At 36.4% G+C, this 23,128-nt stretch overlaps 1 protein-coding gene across 5 annotated transcripts in view; it reads left to right on the top strand.

Annotated features, from left to right (window-relative positions):
* Ptpn4 (protein tyrosine phosphatase non-receptor type 4) overlaps positions 1-23,128 on the top strand; it is a 175,112-nt gene that overhangs the window by 140,944 nt on the left and 11,040 nt on the right. For all 5 annotated transcript variants that reach the window (XM_032915205.1, XM_032915204.1, XM_032915206.1 and 2 more), the window contains 7 exons: positions 1,363-1,529; positions 3,450-3,540; positions 3,705-3,766; positions 6,060-6,206; positions 7,446-7,574; positions 12,903-13,051; positions 16,902-17,037. In XM_032915205.1, coding sequence (XP_032771096.1) covers positions 1,363-1,529; positions 3,450-3,540; positions 3,705-3,766; positions 6,060-6,206; positions 7,446-7,574; positions 12,903-13,051; positions 16,902-17,037 — 881 coding nt within the window. The remainder of the gene's footprint in view (positions 1-1,362; positions 1,530-3,449; positions 3,541-3,704; positions 3,767-6,059; positions 6,207-7,445; positions 7,575-12,902; positions 13,052-16,901; positions 17,038-23,128) is intronic.

Below are 23,128 nucleotides of genomic sequence, written 5' to 3'. Positions count from 1 at the left end.
TGTAGATTCATGATGGGCACAGAGCCAGATATAAACAAAAAGTCTCTTTGATAGCAAAGGCCTCTTTGCACTTCTAGTTGCTTCTTTTATCTTTTAAAACCCACAAGGAATCCAGTTAGAGCCCTGTAAAGGGTTATTCTAGACAGAGACCTCTCTACTCATTTTCAGTGTGGATTTCATCACATTTTTTTTTCTCTCTCAAATATGGTCCATGATGTTTTTTAATCCAGCAAGATGGATAAGAGGAGGCAATGGTTTGTAGAGAATATACACGTTTACGTATAGGATGAACCATTCATTTGTGTGTTAATAGACCCATGTTAAACAGTAAAGTTAAGGAGCTGGATATGGCTCAGCAGTTACAAGCACTTGATGCTTTTACAAGGGACCAGAGTTTGACTTCCAGCATCCACATGGTGATTCACAGTGGTCTGTAACTCTAGTTCCAGGTTGTCATCCAATGTCTTCTGGCATCCATAGACATCGGGCATGCACTTAGTATACCTACACACATTCAAGCAAACCGCCAATATATTTAAAACATGCAAACTCATTTTCTTTAAAGTGGAGCTGAGAGAGAGAATACTCAAGGGTACGTTGTAAGCCTGGCATTTATAGGCCCATCATCTGAGATCTGAGCTCTCTTATACTAACTTGAATACGAAGGATACTTAGTGACTAGGTGGATGAGAGAAGGTGGGCCCGACTTATACAGCTTGGTGTTCACTTATCATATGATCAAAGTCAGCATATCTTTTGACTTTTGTCTGTGCTATTGATCCATTTCCTAGAAATTAATGGCATGTCTGTTGAGATCTACAGCTCAAAAATGCCTGATTTTTTTATTTTTGTATTTATTAACGTGTGTGTGTTCGTGCGTGCGTGTGTGCCTGCCTGCCTGCCTGTATTTGCATATTAATGCCCACACATTTGAACACTCTCGTGTGTGTTTATGTTTACTTCATGAGCCCAGGATCCCAAGAATGTCAGAAAGGACATCTATCTGTTGGAACTGGAATTGCAGGAAGTTGGGAATTGCCAGGCGGATGTTGGTAACCGTATCCTCTGCAAGAGCAGAAAGTGCTCTTAGCTGCTGTAGTCCTGCCTCATTTTCTTAATTTGCCCTCAGATTTTACTATATGGCTAAAGAACCCTTCTTTTCTCCAAAGGAATAACAGAAGCCTGTCAACCCCAAAGCCGTTCTTGGTTCTTTCTACACAAAGGCATGAATCAGTGATAATGGAATTATTAGTTATTGAATCTATAGAAAATATCTGTCAATTTCTTACTGAATTTTATTAAGATTCTTATGGGTTTTGTTTTTTGTTTTTTGTTTTGTTTTTTTATTTTATTTTATTTTAGCTGTATATGACGTAGTGGAAGAAAAACTAGAAAGTGAGCCAGACTTCCAGTATATTCCTGAGAAAGCCCCTCTAGATAGTGTCCATCAAGATGACCATTCCCTGCGGGAGTCGATGATCCAGCTAGCTGAGGGGCTTATCACTGGAACAGTACTGGCACAGTTTGATGTAAGTGATAACATTGTATTGAATCAGTATTTGCTAATAAGTTTGAGGGTTATTTAGATCTGAATTTACTGTGCATTATAATTCATAATGTAAAAATTATTCCCACAATACTAGTTATGACTATGTAAATAAGTTTCTTTTTTTAAAAGAAAAATAAAAGCTAGATAGGAAGATGTTGTTCAGTTCAAGGTGAGTCTAGATCAGTGAGTTCCAGACTAGCCTATGCATAAAGTGAGACCCCTCTCAAAAAATAAAACAGTAGTAAAAGTAAAAACATTTTATATGTTTTTTTCATGTAATTTACTAGCTCTTTTTATTTAAAATACAAGATAAAAATATTGTCTTATAAATTTAAAGCTTGCACAAATCCAGTTGTGACAGCACATGTCATTTGTAATGTTGGTTATTACACCATTACAATTTTCTATGAGTTTGGGGCCATCTGAAGCTATATGTAGCAAAGACCTTGTCTCAAAAAATAAAATAAATAAAATAAGAATAAACAAAAGTTTAGAACATAACTTGTATTTCAAATTCATACTTTGTAATATTTAATCTTTTTTGTCTGTATAGTCTTAAAACCTTTGAGATCATTATCTCAGATGAACAAGAATGCTTGATTGATAATCTCCCCCAGCCCCCGAGACAGGGTCTCTCTGTTTAATGCTAACAGTCTCTCTATGTAGCCCTAGCTGTTCTGGAACTCAGTCTGTAGACCAACCTTGCCTCAAAAGTGATTCACCTGCCTCTGACCCCCAAGTCCTGGGATTAGAGCTGTGAACCACCTTTGCCTACCATGACTGCTGTTTTTTTGATTAGTAAATACATAGTAAATTTGAAAGTCTATATTCAAACCAGACATGTCCAGCCTGTGGCCCACGGATTGTATATATCCAAGGTAGTTATAAATCGAGTCCAACACATTTGTAAATGGCAATATTCTGTCATAGTGAACTTAATTTGTTTATTTTTAATAAAACCAGGAATTTCCCCCATGTGTTTTTAAAACATTGATGGCCATAAATATGTTGTATATAAATACTTATATTAATAAGCATTTGTTGTAGTGAAAATAAAAAAGCGGCAGAACCAGTTCCCACACGTACCCTGTGTTTCGCTAGTTCCAGCTCCAATGGGCCATTGGAACTAGTACTAATTCATCTCAGATTAGTATCTCTCCTGGCAGCTCTCTGCTAGCTGCCAAGTCTCTGGTTCTAGCCACCCGGTAAAATCAAGACTCAACAAACTGTAACCCAACAATCAGATTTACATGTTAAATTCTCAGTCCACAATACATCCACACAATAATCTTACAAGCAATTGGTAAGGATATAAACCACTCACCTAGATAAGATATAATTTGTCCATCTAGACAAAACCTTGTTCACACCCATTCCTTAAGAATAGTCATAACAACATGTAATATATGCAGAGAGGAAATTTAACATGTGCTGCCATGTTCTCTCAGCTGCCTCCTCCTCGCTCTGGCTTCCTCTGCCTCTCTAAAACTTTTCTCCCACCCATCCTTCCTTCTTGTCCAGTGACAGGCCTTGTTTTATCCTGTACCTGCATGATGACATCAGCCTACAGACACACATCAATTCTTTTTTTAAAAACATCTCAGTGTATTTTTGAACACTTCCAAACTAAAACAAAGCCAAATGTTCTCTGTGGACTTGCTATTGAAATATCAGGTAGCTTAGTGAGCAAAATTGTTTTCAGACTTTTAAAAATATCAGAGATGCATATTGCATATCAGAAACTACAAAGTTGACTATAACTCTGGGTCAGCACTGAGCGGTTCTAAAGAGTATCATAGAGTGCATGGTATGGAGGTTTCCCTTTGGGATAGAAACAATTCTGTCAAAACACAGCAGAATTGTCGATGGCTTCTCAGACTGTTTCCTTTTGTTTTTAAAGCAACTGTATCGGAAAAAACCTGGAATGACAATGTCTTGTGCCAAATTACCTCAGAACATTTCCAAAAACAGATACAGAGATATTTCACCTTGTAAGTATTTATTAACTCTTATCATTATAAGGTTAATCTTTTAAATAAAACTTTATTAAATTGTATGACTGGAGTGTGGTTCATTAGTGGTTTATAGTTTTGGTGGTTTAATCCCAAATACCAAAACAAAAAAAGAAACCATTATTTCTTTTAATTCTTTTTAGATGACGCTACACGGGTCCTTTTAAAAGGTAATGAAGACTACATCAATGCAAACTATATAAATGTAAGTTTTTTGTTATACCTTTGTTATTGGATATAATTGAAAACCATTGTAAATTTTAAGGTTAATTCCTTTTTATTGAAAGTCTAACCTTGATCCTTTGTGCAACTGATGAACTAGGGAATAGCGAACCTCATTTCTAGGGCAAATAGATGTTTAGGAGTTTATAAGTATATAGTCACATTTCATCAGCTAATCAGTGCACAGATTCATTTAAAGCTTTATTTAATGATAACGTTGGTTTGTTAACTTTGAATGTACAGCCAGTAGCATTTGAAGTGTAATTCGTGACTGAAGAAAGCTAATCTACATTCTCTCCATGATGATTTACATTGCAACCTTCTTGCACATAAGAACGCTATACAGCACTTCATTGCTGTGACTGTAAATAGTGCAGTTACCCACAATCAACACAAAATGTGAAGAATATGGTACTGCACAGTAATGGAGGCTGCATGTGGGCAATATAGGAGGGGAACGAAACAGCTGCCTTTTGATGTCATCTGCAAAAATGACTTTCCAGTAATTCAAGTGATTTCTTCCCCAGTAGACATAACCAACAAAGCCTGCCTCCTGTTTTAAAATTACGTAGGAACTTTAGCAATTATGGGGCTAGAGAGATGGCAAAGCAGTTAAGTTTGCTGCACAATCATGAGGACCCTTCATCACAAGAATAGGAAGAGAGTGATATAAGTTGCCACACTTCCTCCTTTTGGTTTTAGATAATGACTTGTGCAGTTGTTGTTTTTGTGTTTGTTTGTTTGTTTGTTTGTTTTTAAACAAAGCCAGAATAATGTTATTAAACAGAAAAGTATCAATTAAAGTTAAATGAAAGCTTAAATTTATAAAATAAGTACAAATTTAAATTATATAGAAGTTCTACTATTTATCTGTGAAAATGAAAGACCAAAAATTCGAAAACATACACAAACATAGTTCTTTATCTGAAGCCTTCATGTATGCTTTGGGGTTGACAATTTTTATATATTTAAGACTATTCAGTCTGTGTACCAGTGCTATAGGAAGTAATGTCTGTAGAAGATTATGGGATAGGGTTCCTTTAATTATCATACTGATATTATAGAAATATTCCGAGTGGGGTTTATAGAGTATAAATAACCTTTAGGTCAGTCAAAGTCATATTTTGCTATAAGGTTACTTTTAAATGCCTTCAAGTTAGGACAAGATTTAAAACACCAAAACCAGTTTTGCATTTCAGACTATTGATATTTTCAGAGCTATGGATAAAGGAATAAAGCTATATTGACAAATATCAATTAACTACATCCCTGTGTGTTGTTGGTTGAAATGTAGACTGGATTCTTTGGGGAGAAGTATGGTATTGTCAGAAGTTGAGGTGTGCGTACATTTACATCCAGCATTTTCATCTCTGCTTGATGTCCTTATAGATAGATATATTTTTACATTTGCTAAAAATGTCATGTTTAGAGAAGTGTTCAGATTACTTCACTACTGGTAACAAATTTATTAACAATGCCTTAGATGTCTTTTAAATGAGTTGCAGTATTTTCTTCAGAAGCACCATTAAAAGATAGACATTTAGGTATTAATTTAGGTATTATCTTTCAAACAATAGGATTCAGAAAACCTTAAATATTGTGCTACCATTTTAAAATTGGATTTATAGAAAAATAGTTATTATGTACAGACTGTTTATGTGAAAGAGGTATTAGAAAGTAGAAAAACAAATTTACCCTCTGGTAATAAACAGAAGCTGGTTTAGGAGGGAAACTTCAATTATATAACCTTGGGCATTCTCTAAATTGTTACGTGTAGATATCACCCTGTTGAAGTCAACCTCAAATGTACAGTTGTGATTCCTTTATATGTATCATCTTATTTCATTCTAAAAACAAATTTAAACACCATTCTAATGGCTTTTCATATTAGTTAATGATCATAATTCAGCTAAAATAAATGGCAGAATTTTTCTTCCTTAGAAAATTTACCAATAAACTATAGGTACTTTTAAAAAACATTCTTACAAACTCTCTGTCTTTAAAACAAAATCCTCCCTAATACTGCCTCTTAAGCCATAACAGTGTGATATATGGCGTTACAAGCCTATAGTAGTTGAGATGCTGGTATACATAGTGAGACCTTGTCTCAACGAAGAAAAAAAAAACGAGGAAGTGTTTGGAAAATATTTGTTTTTAAATTCCACTTCCGCCATTTAAATGAATAACTATAACTTTGGATATTGCCAGGGAATTTCTTTTACAAGTGAAATTATTAATGAAGATTATTTTTTGTTTTAATATCTTTTTCTTGTTAGATGGAAATTTCTTCTTCGAGTATTATAAATCAATACATTGCTTGTCAAGGGCCATTACCACACACTTGTAAAGATTTTTGGCAAATGACTTGGGAACAAGGCTCCTCCATGGTTGTGATGTTGACCACACAAGTTGAACGTGGCAGAGTAAGCTATAGTTTAATCTTACACATTACTTGGGCTTTTTTCAAGTTACATTGTGTTTATATACTCAGAATATTCTCTTGTAGCCTTTAATCTTGTGTTGTCATTCCATGGTTTGAATCATTAAAGCCAAATACTTAAGACTGTGTTCAACAAAATACTTGCAACATAAATATGACCGTTCTTATCATTGTATTTATTTAAAATCAATTTTAAATTTTAATGTTTAGAAAGTTTAAAGTTTAATACTAAGAATATTTGATAACAATAGTAACTGAAGTACTGTTAATAGAGTTTGGGTGATCCTGGAGATCATTATGCTCAGTGAAAAATTGTTAACAAAACAAAATCTATTGTATAATTCTATTTTTATGAAACATCCCAGATTGGTGAATTATAAATACAAAAAGTAGATTAGTAGATACCTAAGTCCAAGTTTGGGAAAGGGGATGAAATGGGACAGAAAGCATAGCAACTACTAAAGAGTATATGAGTTTTTTAGGGCATAGTGAAAATGTTCTAAAGTGTTTAAGGGAATGGTTACACAGTTATATGAAGTGTACTGAAAGCAGTTGTACTTTAAATGGGTCAGTGATATGGAAATGGGGCTAGGATTATATGGAACACACACACATGCATATACACATGTTCATATACACCTGTGCTAAAACTCTAATCAGGATATAGCCAAACAGATTGTTAGAAAAGTTTTTTAAAATGTCAGTGAATAATCACCAGACAAGATGGCTAAGTAAAGTGCTTATCGTGCAAACATAGGTACCTGAGTTGAGATCCACAGCACTCACATAACATTTAGATCTGGTAGCATATATCTGTAGCCGTAAAGCTGGAGGGGCAGAGCAGAGACAAGCAGATCCCTGTGCTCATTGACCAGCCAGCTTGCCTAGCATATTGATGAGCTCCAAATACAGTGACAGACCTTCTCTCAAACAAGCAAGGTAAAGAGTGATGGAAGATACCCAATATCAACCACAGTGCTACATGTGTCTACATACACACTTATACATACAGACACATACATACATGCACAGACACATTGATACACTATGCACATGTACACATAAAAATATTAGTAACTGGAAGATCTAAGTGAAAGGTGTATGAGAATTATTTCCTATAAAATGAAGGTTCTTTAAAAAATTATAGCATTTTGAAAGTTGGAGAATTCAAATTTCTATGTCTAAATATGTATTTTTCTGTATTCAATCTGTTGATAATCAGGTTAAATGTCACCAGTATTGGCCAGAACCCTCAGGAAGCTCATCCTATGGATGCTATCAAGTCACCTGCCACTCTGAAGAAGGAAATCCTGCATATATCTTCAGGAAAATGACACTGTTTAACCAAGAGGTAAGAAGTCAAGAGTGTGTAGAAGAGCTGCTGTAAAGAGTTAGAAATATAAAAATGTTTTTAGTCTGAGACTAGTTACTGTGAAACAAAAGTTACTCAACTAGAAGAATGGATCATCAGGTAAGCTAGGGGCTGGAGTGATGGCTCAGAGGTTTAGAGCACTGACTTTTCTTTCAGAGGTCCTAAATTCAATTCCCAGCAACTACATGGTGGCTCACACCATCTGTAATGGGATGCAGATGGTCTGTATATGCTTGGGCCAAGGAATGGCGTTATGAGGAGGTATGACTTTGTTGGAGTAGGTATGTCACTGTGAATGTGGGCTTTAATACCCTAGCCCTAAGTGCCTGGAGATTAGTCTTTCACTAGCAGCCTTCAGATGAAGATGTTAAGCTCTCAGCTCTGCCTGTTCCATTCCTGCCTGGATGCTGCCATGCTCTTGCCTTGATGATAATGGACTGAACCTCTGAACCTATAAGTAAGCCCCAATTAAATGTTGTTCTTTATAAGTTTTGCCATGGTCATAGTGTCTCTTGAAAGCATTAAAAGCCTAAGACAGAAATTGGTACCAGGAGTGGGGTTTTGCTGTGTTAGGCCCGACCATGCTTTTGTTTGGAAGAATGTTGATTCTGGGACTTTAGATTAGAAACGCAGTAGAATGCTTTAAATGGGGCTTATTGGGCCATCCAAGTAGGAATAAGGAAGACTTCATTACTGAGAGTGATTTGAACTGCTTGGGCCTGGCCCAAGATGCTTCAATGGAGAAGAATTTCAGTGTGTGGCCTAGAGAATGTTTTTGTGTAATTTTAGGGGGAAATGTGGCTGCTTTTTGCCATTGTCTGAAGAGTCTTCCTAAGGTTAGGGTGATAAGATTTAGATTAATTGCTTTGAAAAAGGAAGTCTCAAAACAGCCTGGTGTAAATTCTGTTATGTGGTTACTAAAGTTCATTCTTTTGAAGAGCATTTTAATGAAAAGGAACAAGTTGAGAAAGGAAAAATATAAAATATATGGTTCAAGTATTAAAGGGGCACCAGAAAGTGAAATAAAGCTGAATCCTGTGTTCAAGGATATTAAATCGAGTTAAGGGACCTTGGGGCAATTTGCCACCCAGCTAAGTTTAGGTCTAGCCATAGTGCTATACCCCTTTAATCTGAGAAGGCAGAGCCGTGCAGACTCTGAGTTCAAGATCAATCTATAGATCAAGTTTCAGGACAGTAGGCAGTGAAGGAGTTAGAAAACTGAAAGCTGGTGATGATGTAATAGAACAAGGGGGACATGTTCCAGCCCCAGCAGGCAGCAGAACTTTGGCAGCTTCAACCATGTGTATCTGGCTTTGTCGTCAAGAGGAGACTACTGGGACACTTGAAACTGGTTAGCTGGAACTAAGAAAGTAGTGGTGATTAAGAAGAAACTCGCATTACTGAGGTGAAATCTTCTGGTAAATGTTCTTGAGAGCACAAAGAAGCTGTGTTCCAGAGATACGAAAGGTTGTACTTCGTATTGCAGCTGTACTTGGTAATGTGTAAGTGTCACCCAGGTGGTACTGGTTTTGAAGGCATAAAGGGATCATGAAGAGCAGCGGAGGCGTGGCTCTGGGAGAGGCCATGGAAGGCCATTGGTGAAGGTGCAGCTCCAGTTGCAGTTGTCAGCCCAGCACTGAAGGTGTCACATAAAGGATTTGAGGCTTGGCACCATGAAGAGAGCCTATGAGAGGCTACTGGTAAAGCCTAGTTGCAGCAGTGTATTGGAGATTTCAGTATCGTGGGATGATCACCAAGAACAGCAGCAACAATGGAGTGGATCAACCTGAGCTTAGAGTGCTACAGAATACAGAGCTGGAAAAGTAATGCTAGCCCTTTGGAGGAGCCCAGAAGATCATGTGTGGATCCCAGACATTGAAACAAGAAGCTGTAATAATGAAGTTGTCTTGGAGACCCCAAGATGTTCGAGATGCCAGAGGCATGGGATATCTGCTGAGGAAAGCTGCTAACAGGGAGTGGAACCAGTCCAGGAAAAAGAAATTTGTTGAAGTCAACAAAGATGAAAAAGGAGTTGGACATCTGAAGACTGCTTTGACACCAGCCTTGGAGATGCAGAGTTTGGAGTTTGCCCAGCTGGCTTCCTGTCCTGTTTTTGGAATTATAGTTAAGTGATTGGTGCATCACAGAAGAGACTTTGAACTTTGGACTTTTAACATTTTCGAGACTATAGACTATGGGGACTTTAGAAGTTGGACTAAATGTATTTTTTATTATGCTAAGTTCAGATATGGCTGCCATAGACTTTTACATTTGAACAAGCCTATGGAAGCCTGAGAGTGTGTGATGGTTTATATATGCTTAGGCCAAGGAATGGCACTATGAGGAAGTGTAGCCTTGTTGGAGTAGGTATGTCACAGTGGATCGGGGCTTTAATACCCTAGCCCTAGCTGCCTAGAGATTAGCAGCCTTCAGATGAAAATGTTAAGCTCTCAGCTCTGCCTGTACCATGCCTGCCTGAATACTGCCATGCTCTTGCCTTGATGATAATGGACTGAACCTCTGAACCTATAAGCCAGCCTCAATTAAATGTTGCCCTTTATAAATTTTGCCATGGTCATAGTGTCTCTTCATAGCAGTAAAACCCTAAGACAGATGCCATGCCCTTTTCTGGTATGTCTGAAGACAAGTACAGTATACATAAAATACTGTACATTTCATATACATAAAATAAATAAATAAATAATTCTTAACAAAAGAGCACTGCTGATCAGTCATAAGGAGAGTTCAGATCCCAACACTTGATATGATAAGCTGGACCTAATTGCAAGTGCTTGTGACCCCAGCTTTGAGAATTCAGACAGAAGGATCCCTGGGCTTTCTGAGTTCTGCCATAGCTGTGAGCAAGGACCAGATTCAGGAAGAGAACCTGTCCTAAAGGATTAAGTGGAAAATAATAAAGGAGGATACCTGATGACTTTTCTGGCCTGCACTTATTCATAGTCCACATACATGCACATGCACACATACTTAATTTATCTTTGCATAGTTCTCAGGTATTCAGGTATACAAATAAAGATGCCAGGGCTATGTATAGCTGTATATATCTATATGTTAGCTCATCATCCGGCTCCATCCTTATTGGCTGTAAGAGAGCCAATAAGGCTCTACTTCACTTGTCATTAGTCATACCCTTGGAGTAGCAGCAGTTCCTCCTTTCAAAGAATTAAGTATTGGTGGGGAAGACCTGGACCTTCACAGTCTTATGTGGCAGTTACTCTCTTCCTTTGACTTTCTTTATAAATTTATTTTTTAAGATTTTATTTTATTGTATATGAGTACACTGTAGCTGCCTTCAGACACACCAGAAGAGGGCATCAGATCTCATTACAGATGGTTGTGAGCCACCATGTGGTTGCTGGGATTTGAACTCAGGACCTCAGGAAGAGCAGTCGGTGCTCTTAACCACTGAGCCATCTCTCCAGCCCCCTTGACTTTCTTTAAAATGGCTGTCAGGGTTACTAAATATGGCGGTACAAGTATCTAATCCCAACTTGAGCCAAATAGAATGGAAAAGACAAAGTTTCTACCCAACATAAAAATTCACATATGGTGATAAATCGTGAATAGGCAGTTACCACTCCCAGAGTCTTGATTAACTTTCACTTCATTGAAGGGACTCTAGTTAACCTGAGAATGGCAAACATGGCTCTGGCAGGCCTTGCCCTTCTCCCACATTTTCTCTGCCTTGCTCGATCACATTCCTAAAGCTAGCCAAAGAGGCCCATTTCCTTATTTGGCCACTTTCTCCTCCTGAAGCTGACTATGAGTCCATCTCTCAAAGTATTGAAGTCCAGCAAGCAAAAACCCACTTCGTCTTAACCTCATTAACATGCCCAACTAAAATTAAGCATCCCACTCTAACCGGAGCTTTCCCCTTTTACCTTTATGAACCGCCATTTACTTATAGGCCAAGTCTGTCTCCCCTATCCAGAGGCAGTCCTTTGTCAGCACCCACCCCACCCCCACCCCAAGGACAAACACTCCTTCCCCTTCTCTCCTGTTTCCTCTCCTTTCTCCCCCAGCCTCTATCTCTGTCTTTCTCATTCCTGCCCTTTGTCTCTGGGACAACTAAATCTCCTCTGTGCTGAGAACTTGGTGGGCTGAGCCGATACTGATCTTCTCATTCATGATCTCCCTTTAACATAAATGGCTGTCCCCAGACTGAATGATGTTGAACAATAGTTACATCCCTTTTTAAAGTGTGCCAGTAAGTAATTTGATATGGTTTTGTCTTTTCTTTTACCTTTTGTACCTAAAGATGCTGTGGAACTGTAGGTGTCGTTGTTTCACCTGTCAAGAGACCTCTGAAACGTTAAGTGCTGGAACTGGCAGAGTCAGGATTTGAGGATTTGAGCCAAAGTTCTTACTGTCACTATATCCATCATTGCTCCCCCTACCCCAACCAAATAGAATTAATCCTTATTTAACTTTGTGTTTTTATGACCTCTAATTTTTAATCTGTGTATTTGAGAGATTTTTGTATTTAAGTATTATTACACTTACATATATGTGTGCAAGTGTTTGTGGTTTTGTCATGGTGCATCTGTGGAGGTCAGAGAGGGCAGACAACAACCTGGAGGAGTCTAGTCTCTGCTCCAGCACGTGGGTCCCAGGGATTGAGTTTAGATGGTCATTCCTGGCCACAAGCACTCTTACCTGCTGAGTCATTCCATTCTCCTGGGGCTTTTCACCCTCTAATCTCCATGATGTCATTTGTGTCATGAAAAATTATCTCAAATTTTGTTCATACTCACAAAAGTGTTTACCATTTTTGTTCACATGGAATCTCTACTAGGTAATCTTTTAAGCAGTTCTCTGAACTTAATTTATTTCTGCCTATTTATTTGATCACCATGTTCAAAATACCTTACAGATATAAAAATGAGTTATTAAAGTGTAGCAATGTAGCCTGGTGGTGGTGGTGTACACCTCTAGGAAGCACTTGGGAGGTAGAAGCGAGTGGATCTCTATGAATTCGGACCATCCTGGTCTACAGAGTTAGATCTAGCACAGCCAAAAGCTGCACAAAGAAAGTGTGTCTCGAAAAAAAAAAAAAAAAAAAAAAAAAAAAAGTATAGCAATGTAAGTAGCTAGTACTTACAAGAATACAGCTATTTCTGTGAAATGTTTTCCTTCTGGTCAAATGTTATATTTAAGTGAATTTATACACTATGGCAAGAGGAAAAGGAAAGGTGGATTTGCTTTCCTTATAAACTTAAAATGACATGAATTTTATATTTTAGGTAATTCCTAAGTCAAACTGTGTAACTTTTCATTTTCATTCAGAAAAATGAGAGTCGCCAACTCACTCAGATTCAGTACACAGCCTGGCCTGACCATGGGGTACCTGACGATTCAAGTGACTTTCTGGATTTCGTTTGTCATGTCCGAAACAAGAGGGCTGGAAAAGAAGAGCCGATTATTGTTCATTGCAGGTATTTTATTTCCTGTCCTTAAAAAATAATGAATAAGTACATTCTGAGGAATGTGTTCTGTATCGTGGCCTTTTGTTGTGATTACTTCCTTGATAGTTAGAAGATGGAAGACAGTGGAGAAAATTCTAATATAATGGTATAAGAAACTATGCCAAAGGATAAAAACAATAGTCATTTTTCTGGTTCTCCTATTTTAATACCTGTTCATTGGAATGTGTCTTATAAGTGATTATATAATGGATATGATGAAAAGTAACCTTATTTCCATGTGGTTGTATTGCTATAGCAAGATATTAAAAACTGGGTATTTTATAAAAACAGGAATGTATTTTTTTTTAGTTTTAAATTGCAAGACTACGTGAGGCCAGCAGAGGCTGCTAGTACACAAACAAGGGGAGCTGAAACAGTGAAATGCCTGTGCTTAGCTTGTGCCAAAGAACGAACAGCAACAGATCCAAAATGTCATCTCTCTTGTTGCCATTGGGTTTCCTGAGGACTTTTTCCCCTACTATACTTTTAGTGGTCTTTTAACTCTATCTTAATGTTTTATTATTTCAATATTTTTGGAAAAAGGTCTCATATGACCTAAGCTGGTCTTAATACTCTTTTTTTTTTTTGTAATTGTGAATAGCTCTGAACTCACAATCCTCAGTCTTCCACCTACCCAATCTTGGAGTTGCACATGTGCACTGCCAACCCATCTTACAAAGTAGAATTTTTGTGTTTTTATTTTTTTTAATTCCCTTTCTTATGTTTAGTTAGTTTTGTTTTTCATTATTCAGCAAGCTTTTTTTTTTTTAAGATTTTATTTTGTATATATACACGTGTTTGTATTATTATATATACATACATTGTATAGTATGTTTCAGACACACCAGAAGAGGACACTGGATTCTATCACAGATGGTTATGAGCCACCATGTGGTATCTGGGAATTGAACTCATGACCTCTGGAAGAGCAGTCAGTGCTCTCCGCCACTGAGTCATCTCTCCAGCCCAAGCTTTACTTTTTAAAAACAAAAACAAAAAACTCCTGTTTTTTCCTCTTCTTCTTCTTTTAAACTTTGGTGGAGCAAAGGTTTAATAAAATATAGAAAGTAGAATGCATTACCAATGGACTAGACCAAGCAACAATAATAAGAGAACATCAGGATTGTGGGCAGGGCTGAAGAACACTATGCAAATATGGTGGTTTAAAGACAAGCAAACAGAAAGTTACAACCACAACTTTCAAGAACTTTAGGATATAATTAAGAGGCAGAATCTAGGAACTGTGTGGTAGAAGGAGTCAACATGCAAAAGCTGGTCTAGAGAGTTTATTTAATGAAAGTAGAGCAGTTTTCCAAATCTAGGGAAGAAATGAACATCTAAGCCCAGGAGGCATTTAGAATCCCAAATTACATGACCAGGGACGAACCTCTCATGGTACAGGATACTCAAGGTATCTCCTACAACTGTAGGAGAGCCAGCCAGGCACAGTGGAACATACCTTGGTGCAAAGATAGTAGGATCTTGATGTTTGCTCCAGCCAATACTACATAGTGAGCCCCTTTCCCAAACAAGACAAATTCTATAAGAAGAAAAAAGCAGCAACTCACTTACAACGGTAAGCATAGTGACTGCGGAGGTGGCTTGTCAGTCAGAAACACTGGCTGTTCTTGCAGAAGGTCTGACTTTGATTCCCAGAACCCACACAGTACCTCATAACTGTCTTTACATCCAGTTGCAAGGGATTCATGCCCTTTCATCTTCCTGGGGCCAGAGACGCATGCGATACACATATATAACTGCAGGCAAAAACACTTAAACACATACCGCAGTTGAGATAGTAAGCATTTAGGGGAGGGGCATACATCAAATCTTCTAACAGAAATTTTAAAAAGGCCAGAAAGTATAGAATAGTATATTTCAAGTCCTGAAAATGAATAGCCAATAAAACTGCTCTATTCAACAAAGCTACCTTTTAATATGAACAGAAATAAGGATATTTCAACACTAAAACAGTTCATGACTACTAAATCAGCATTGCAAAAGATACTCAAAGGGAACCTAAATACAGGGCAGTAGGAACCATCAAGAGAGCAAAAGAATGAATTAATTTCATGAGAGAACTAAATAAAACAAAGGATACTTAAACCTATATCATGTTTAGAAAAATAAGTCAGTGAAATTCCTAATGCAGATAGAGAAAAAGAAAAAAGCAAACGTTAACCAACCCCCCCCAAAAAAAATCAAGCAGCAAAATTATAGGAGGAAAGAAGAGAAAAAGAAATGGGAAGAGAAGGAGAAAGAAAATGAAAAGAAACACAGAAGAACCATGCCCTCAACATAATAAAGCCTACAATTATCCTGTAGCTAACATTATACCAAATGCAGAAAAACTGAACACATTTTCCCCTCAGTCAGAAACTGGAAAATTCAGTAGAGTGCTCTATGCTTGACTCAGTATAATCTCAAAGTCTTAGCTAGAATAAGGCAAGAAAATGAACATATAAATAAATAATGAAGGAAAAAGTTAAATTATCCCTATTTTCTGGTCATGTGATGTGATTCTTGAAATACCCTGTAGACGCCATAAGAAAGCTCTTAGCTCTGAATATCACTTTTAACAAGATTAAAAGAAAAAAGATCAACAAACAAATATAGTTTTCATATAGATCATTAGCTGTCAACAAAGAAGTCAGTAGGGAAGTTCCATTCATGACAGCTATAATAAAGAACTTAGGAACACATGTAATTAAGGTCACTAAAGACCTTTATAATAACAATGCTAAAATACTGGAGAAAGTGATTGAAGATATTGAAAGGTGAATCTTCATACTTAGCATACTCATGGGCTGCTATAATAATTGTAAAAATTTCTTTGTTCCTAAAAGAAACTTAGACTAAACATAATCTTTGACAAAATTCTAGTAACATTCTCCACAGAACTGGAACAGAAAATCCTAAAACTCACATTAAAGTACAAAAGATCCTAAGTAACCAAGACAAACAAACAAAACCATAAGCAGAAAGCATCATAATACATGCTCTCAAATGATACTGTGTAACTGTAGTGACAGACACAGCAGGATATGGGCATGAAACACACTGTACAGATCAGTGGCTAGAATCACGGACCCAGAAGTAAATGCACACAGTTACCTCTACCATTTTACAAGTGTTGACAACATACTTTTTACTGGGTAGTGTTATGCAAGAAAATGTCATAAAATTCATCATTTTGTATGCTAACTAAAAAATTGTTTTTTAGGAGTCCAGGGTCAAGGCTGGAGCGATGATAGTGTAGTGCTTAAGAGAACTTGTTTCTCATTCAGAGACTAGGGTTCAGGACCCAGCACTAACATGGTGGCTAACAACCAACTCTAACTCCTGTTGCTGGGGAATGTCACCTCTGACCTCTATGGGCGCTAGGCACAGTCACATGGTGCACTTACATTCTTGTAGGCAGAACTCTTATACACATGAAATAATTTAAAAGCAAAACAAGATGTAATGTCAAGAAGATGAGATGTATGGACCTTTATATTATAGAAATCTTTAGTGGCTACTATAGTCATGTTTGTAAGTTATACTTTTTAAGTATCTCAAGTTGATATAACTTAACTTTAAAACATTGACTTATATAAGGTACAAAAATCATAATTATCTTTTATGTATTTGTTATGATTTATTTTGTTACTTTGCATTTTAAAATATTAAACAGTTGACTTGACAGTTTTATGAAATAAAACCTTAAAATGAAATTGTTTTTCTTCACTGTGATTTGATACTTTGATATTTCCGCAGAAAAGCCACAAATTTAATAATTGCACCACTGAACCTTTGCACATCTGTTTGTCTTTTTTAGTGCTGGAATAGGAAGGACTGGGGTTCTCATCACTATGGAAACTGCTATGTGTCTCATTGAATGCAATCAGCCAGTGTATCCACTAGACATTGTAAGAACAATGAGAGATCAAAGAGCCATGATGATCCAAACCCCTGTAAGTACTGGGCTTCATATGTACCTCTGCCTTCTAAGTACGATGGATCTTGTTACTAATCTGCATCCTATATCTTTTTTTTTCTTGTACACACATGTACATATACATGGTAGGGTCCTACTATGTAGCCCAGGCTGACCTAGAATTCACAGTGTACCCTAGGCTGGGCTCCACCTCCTCAACCTTCTGCCAGTCTCCTGACAAGTATGTGCCTCAAGTCTGCTCCCAATTATATGTTTATCGTTTTAATTCCTACTCAGAAACTATTACTCTGTAGTCAATAGCTCTTGACTACAATAAATAAAAATATGGTAGAACAGCCATGTTCATTGTGTGTGTGTGCCATATCTGTCTGCTTTCATGCTGCACCAGCTGAGTGAAGTTATAGCAGATATCTGTGGCCGATAACATCTACAATATTTACTATCTGGCCTTTTACAAGAACAGTTATTCCAGTGTGCATGAGGCTCGTGCATGTTAACTTGTGAGTGCTTTGCTAGATGGAGAGGCACTTGTCTTGGGTTGTTTAGTCAAAAGGAATGCTGTCTCTGAGAATAACCCTAAACTGGAGGTCTGGGTAGAGCTTTTTTCAAGACTACAGCTGTTGTAGAAAGCCTTCCATTTTCCTAAGAACTTAAATCGCATAACAATGACAAAATTCTTAGAAATTAAGCTACTTATTGATTATATTCTCCACTGACTTTTCATTTGCCTCACTAATCAAAAGAATCAAGAAATTTTAGACTGGTTTTTGTATTAATTAAACCAGAGTAAAATGTTGTTGGCATTGTTAGTGACAACAATATTTCTTGATGCTTACTGGCCTAACTACTCTAAAAGATACCCGTCGGGATTGGGGATTTAGCTCAGTGGTAGAGCGCTTGCCTAGGAAGCGCAGGGCCCTGGGTTCGGTCCCCAGCTCCGGAAAAAAAGAACAAAAAAAAAAAAAAAAAAAAGATACCCGTCATTTTCTAAGCTTCTAAATACACAAAATTTCATACTTTCTCAAAAGTTAACATTGTACTACAATAAAAACATTACAAGTACCCAACATTTTCCTACTAGTTTTATTTGTATAGTTATTCAGTTTCCCATTATTTAAAGAAAATCTTAGATGGCATAAATATTTTAGCATGTAACTAAAAGATAAGATTATTTTCTCTAAAAAATACTACTGTTTCACCTAAATGTAATTATAATTTCTTAATATTACTAAATAATGTTCAAATTTTCAATTTCATAAAAACTCATTTTTTAGTTTTAAAACTTTATTGAAGTACAATTCACATGCCATAAATTTATTCTTTTAGCATGTTACTTCAGTGCTTTTTAGTATGTCTCAGAGAACAGCCATCATTTCTATTTTCAGAACATTTTTATCATCCTATAAAAGAAGCTCCATTCTTGGTAAGCACTTGCTCCCATTTCTCTGATACTCTCCTCAACTATCTCTTAGCCTCAGGCCATGCTGAACTCAATCAGCGAATGAGTACTCAGTACTGTTTGCATCAGTACTGCATAGTCAGCACTGTGTGCATCAGTACTGCATACTCAGTACTGTGTGCATCAGTACTTCATACTCAGTACTGTGTGCATCAGTACTTCATACTCAGTACTGTGTACATCTGTACTGCATACTCAGTACTGTGTGCATCCGTACTGCACTGTCTCCTGCTGAACAGTGCGTAGCACATTTTGTATATTCACCTGTTGACACATGAGTGCATGGACTGCTCCTTTTCTGTGATTTGTTTCTCTTCCATGAACTCTTGTGTCACATATGCCTCTCTGTTGAATAGACACAGGAGGAAAGTCACTGCATCAGTGAGCTAAGACACATTTGACTACTGAGTTATATCTTCCGCTAGGGACAAAATCTTATACTTCCAATAGTGAAATATAAGAGTTCCATTTTCTTAACATCATCAAAATGTACCTGGCTTAAGAGAGATGGATACGAAGCATTATTGTGACTCTCATCTGCATTTTCTTCATAATGATGTCCAATATCTTCTGTAAAAATTTATTTTGCTCATTTTTATTGTCATTTTGTTGTCAGATTTATATTTTCTAGATACAAATATTTTATGAAATCTGTTTTAAAATACTTTCATTCTCTTTACAGTTCATTTTCTATTTATTTGAAAATGTTTTCATTTATTTAGCGTATGCTCCTTGTGTGTGAGTGGGTACACGGCATACAGTGGCTCACCTGGGAAAGTCAGAGCTCAACTTACAAGAGTCGGTTCTCTTTCTCTTCCTTGGGAGTCCAGGGACCAAACGTGGGTTATAGGCTTGGCAGCAAGCACTTTTAACCACCGAGCATCTTGTTTGCTGGCCTGTGTATGTTTCTTTTGTTGTTGTTTTGTCTTTTGCTTTATTTGTTTTTTCTTAATAATACCATTTAAGAGCCAAATATTAGGTTAATAGTAGAGCCACATATAAGACCCCGGTTTTGATCCATAGCTCCACATAAGTAAGTAACCCAAATGTTTTTAATTTTAATGACGTCTGGTGTATCTTTTTATTTTTCATTGTGGAGTTCCTTGGTTAGGTTTATTCCTAGATATTTTCTGTTCTTTGAGGCTCCTGTGAATAGGGTTATATGCATGATTTCTTTCTAAACATGTTTGCTGTTGCTGTATAGAAAGACTCTTGGTTTTTATAAGTGGAGCTGTATTGCCACTTTGCTGAAATTGTTGATTATTTCCAGAAGTTTTATGGTGGAATTTTTTAGATCTCTTATGTAATATTAAATCATCTACAAGAAGTGGTAGTTTGGCTTCTTCTTTTCCTGTTCGTTTTCCTTTCATTTTCTTCTCTTGCCTTATTGTTCCAGCAAGTGCTTCCAGTCCTGTTTTGAAAAGAGGTGGGGATAATGGTCAGCCTGTTTTGTTCCTGCTACTAATGGACTTGCTTCAGAGCTTTCTCTATTTAGGATAATGTTGGCTGTGGGTGTGTGATTCATAGCCTTTGTTACTTTGAGGTATGTGCTATCCAGTCCTACTCTTTGTAGGGTTTTTGTCATGAAAACATGTTGGTTTTATCAAAGGCTTTTTCTACAGCCCTTGAGATGATCATATTGATTTTTGTCTTTAAGTTCATCCATATAGTGTATTATATCTGTTGGCCTACATATGTTCAACCATCCCAACATCAAAAGGTAAAGCCAATTTGGCCATAGAGGATAATATTTTGGATATATATCTGTATTCAGTTTGCAAGGAATATTTTTGTGTTTATCATGGATAATGGCCTTAGTTTTTAATTATTATTATATTATTATTATTATATTATTATTATTATTATTATTAAAGTAATACCGAATTTTGAAAGTGTTCCTTTCTTTTTCTTTTTTTCTTTTTCCTTTTTTCTTATTTAAAAAAGTATTTTTCTTATTTTAGAAGTATTCACTGTAGATAATCTAAAAATTTAATAGAATTCTGCTATCAATGCATCATCTGAAGACTTTTATTACTGTTTTTATTGCCTTTATTTGTTATAGATCTGTTTAGGTTGTTAAGTCTTTTCTTTGCTTAACTTGTATGTCTCATATGAATGTAGAAATTTGTGAAATTTTTTTTATTTTCCAATGTAATAGAATATAGGTCTTAAATAATCCCTTTATAATAATCTGAATATTTTTGGTATATATGTAATGTTTTCCTCTCCATTTTTGATTCTGTTAATTGGGGATTCTATCTTTCTTTTGGATAGTTGGGTAGTTGGCTAGTTATTTGTCTTCTTTTTTTTTTTTAAAAAAAGATTTATTCATTTATTATATATAAGTACACTGTAGCTGTCACCAGAAGTACACCAGAAGAGGGCATCGGATCTCTTTACAGATGGTTGTGAGCCACCATGTGGTTGCTGGGAATTGAACTCAGGACCTCTGGAAGAGTAGTCAGTTGCTCTTAACTGCTGAGCCATCTCTCCAACCCCGTTATTTGTCTTCTTAAAGAACCAACTTTTAGATTCTTGATTCCTTGAATTTTTTTTCGATTTCATAAATTTCTGTTCTGATTTTTATTATTTCTTGGCATATTCAGAATTTGAACTTGTTTTGTTCTTGTTTACCCAAATTCTTGAGTTTCACATCATTAGTTATTAATCAGTTTATTTGTGGTCGTTCTGAGTTTTAAATATGGTTAGTATACGTAGAAGAATTTTCAGTTTTACTGCAGGATACAAGGAGTTATTTCAGTTTTCTGAATTTGTTAAGATTTGTTTTGTTTTCCAGGCTGGTCTGTTTTTGAGAGGTTCCATAGGCTACAGAGTAGAGTGTATATTCTTTAGTGTTTGGTGGTATATTCTGTAGTTCTCTGTTAAGCCCATTTGATGGATGTTATTATTTAACATTTCTTTTTTTTTTTTTTCACCAGATGACCTGTCTGTTAGAGAAAGTGTTGTATTCAACTCACCAAATATTATTGGATTGATATTAATCTGAGTGTTTAATTCTGGTAGTATACTTTTTATGAAACCAGATACAGCAGACTTTGGTGCAGTTATGTATAGGATTATAATTGGTTAATTGTCTTGGTGATTAGAATAAGGTGTCCTTCTTCTCTGATTAGTTTTGTCAGATAGTAGGACTGCCGTGCTTCCTCACGTCTGGCCCCATTTGTGTGGAATATTTTTTGTCCATTTTTAAAGACAGTACTTAACCTTTAAAGCTAAGGGGAATTTCTTGTAGACAACAAAAGATGGATTTTATGTCTACTAATTGGAGAGTTGAGGCCACTAATATTTAAAGCTGTTATTGAAAGGTGTGTATTGCTGGCAGTCACTTCATTTATTTTGCTATTTTTATTGTACTTGTGCTTCAGTAATTAGAGCTTTCTATAATTACCGTCCTGTACTAAGTATTATTTTCAGTATTCTTTTTAGGCTGGTTTGTTGGACACAAATTCTTTTTGCCTATTTGTGTCATGGAAAGTTTTTTTTCTCCTTCAACTCCAGCAGGTTGTTTTGCTGGGTATATTAGTCTGGATTCATAGCCATAGTCTTTTAGAACTTCGAGTATATTGTTCTAGGCTCTTCTGATTTTCAAAATTCCCACTGAAATGACAGCTGTTCTGATGCATTTTCCTTTCTATGTGACCTATGGGTTCGTCTTTCCTCCCTCCCTCCCTCCCTCCTTTCCTTCCTTCCTTCCTTCCTTCCTTCCTTCCTTCCTTCCTTCCTTCCTTCCTTCCTTCCTTCCTGTCTTTCTCTCAGTCTTTCAGTCTTTTTTTTTCTTTTGCTACTTTCTTATGCTTCTTCTTTGATCTTTTTATCAATTCAGTTTGTGGTGGTGCCTTCTGATTGAGTTTTGAGTTTTCTACTCTGTCTTCATTTCTGCTTGAGTTCTTTTCAATATTTTCCTTTATTGAAATTCAGTCTTCTAACCATGTATTGTCTTTATCATCGCATTCAGTCTTATTCTTGCTGAATAATATTTCGGCATCATTTAGGCAGTTTGTTTGTTTGTTTGTTTTTCTCTTTGAGTTTATTCTACATTCGTTGAACCATGTATTTGTATCTTCTTTAAATTTGGATCTTTTGATGAAGTTTATGATTGTAACTTCTATGTCTTGGGGTTCATCTAGGTAATTCTCACTAGAAATTATGGGACTTTTGTAATAAGTCTGATAGATATTGTCTTGGGTTTTTGTATTGTTTTCCTTTTTTATGATAAGGCCTAGGCATGTCTGATATAGACACAGTTGACTAGGCCTAAAAATTAGATATGGTGAAACTAGGTGAAGCCAGGTGTATACGGTGGGGGGTTGGACTAGCATGCAAAAGACTGGAGACAATGTGTGAGGGCTCAGCAGAGTAGGCTTCAGACTGGGGAGGTGCTGGCAGGGTGAGCTCTGGCACTGAGCATCAGTTTGGTCTGGCCTAGGGGCTGGGTATGGCCCAGGTGAGGTCAAGATGGGTCCATAAGGTTATTTGGTTTTGTTCTTTTGCTCTTTAATTATGATAAAGTACACATAACAAAATTTTTCATTTTAACCATTTTATTTATGCATTTTAGTCGTATTGAGTATATGTACATTGTTGTAGAACTAACTTTATGACCTCTTTTTTATACCATTAAAAAACT

The sequence above is a fragment of the Rattus rattus genome, chromosome 10 (genome assembly GCF_011064425.1).
Source record: "Rattus rattus isolate New Zealand chromosome 10, Rrattus_CSIRO_v1, whole genome shotgun sequence".
Classification (NCBI taxonomy): Eukaryota; Metazoa; Chordata; class Mammalia; order Rodentia; family Muridae; genus Rattus; species Rattus rattus.
Note: the sequence above shows the minus strand (reverse complement) of the source record. Positions and strands in the feature narration are given on the sequence as shown.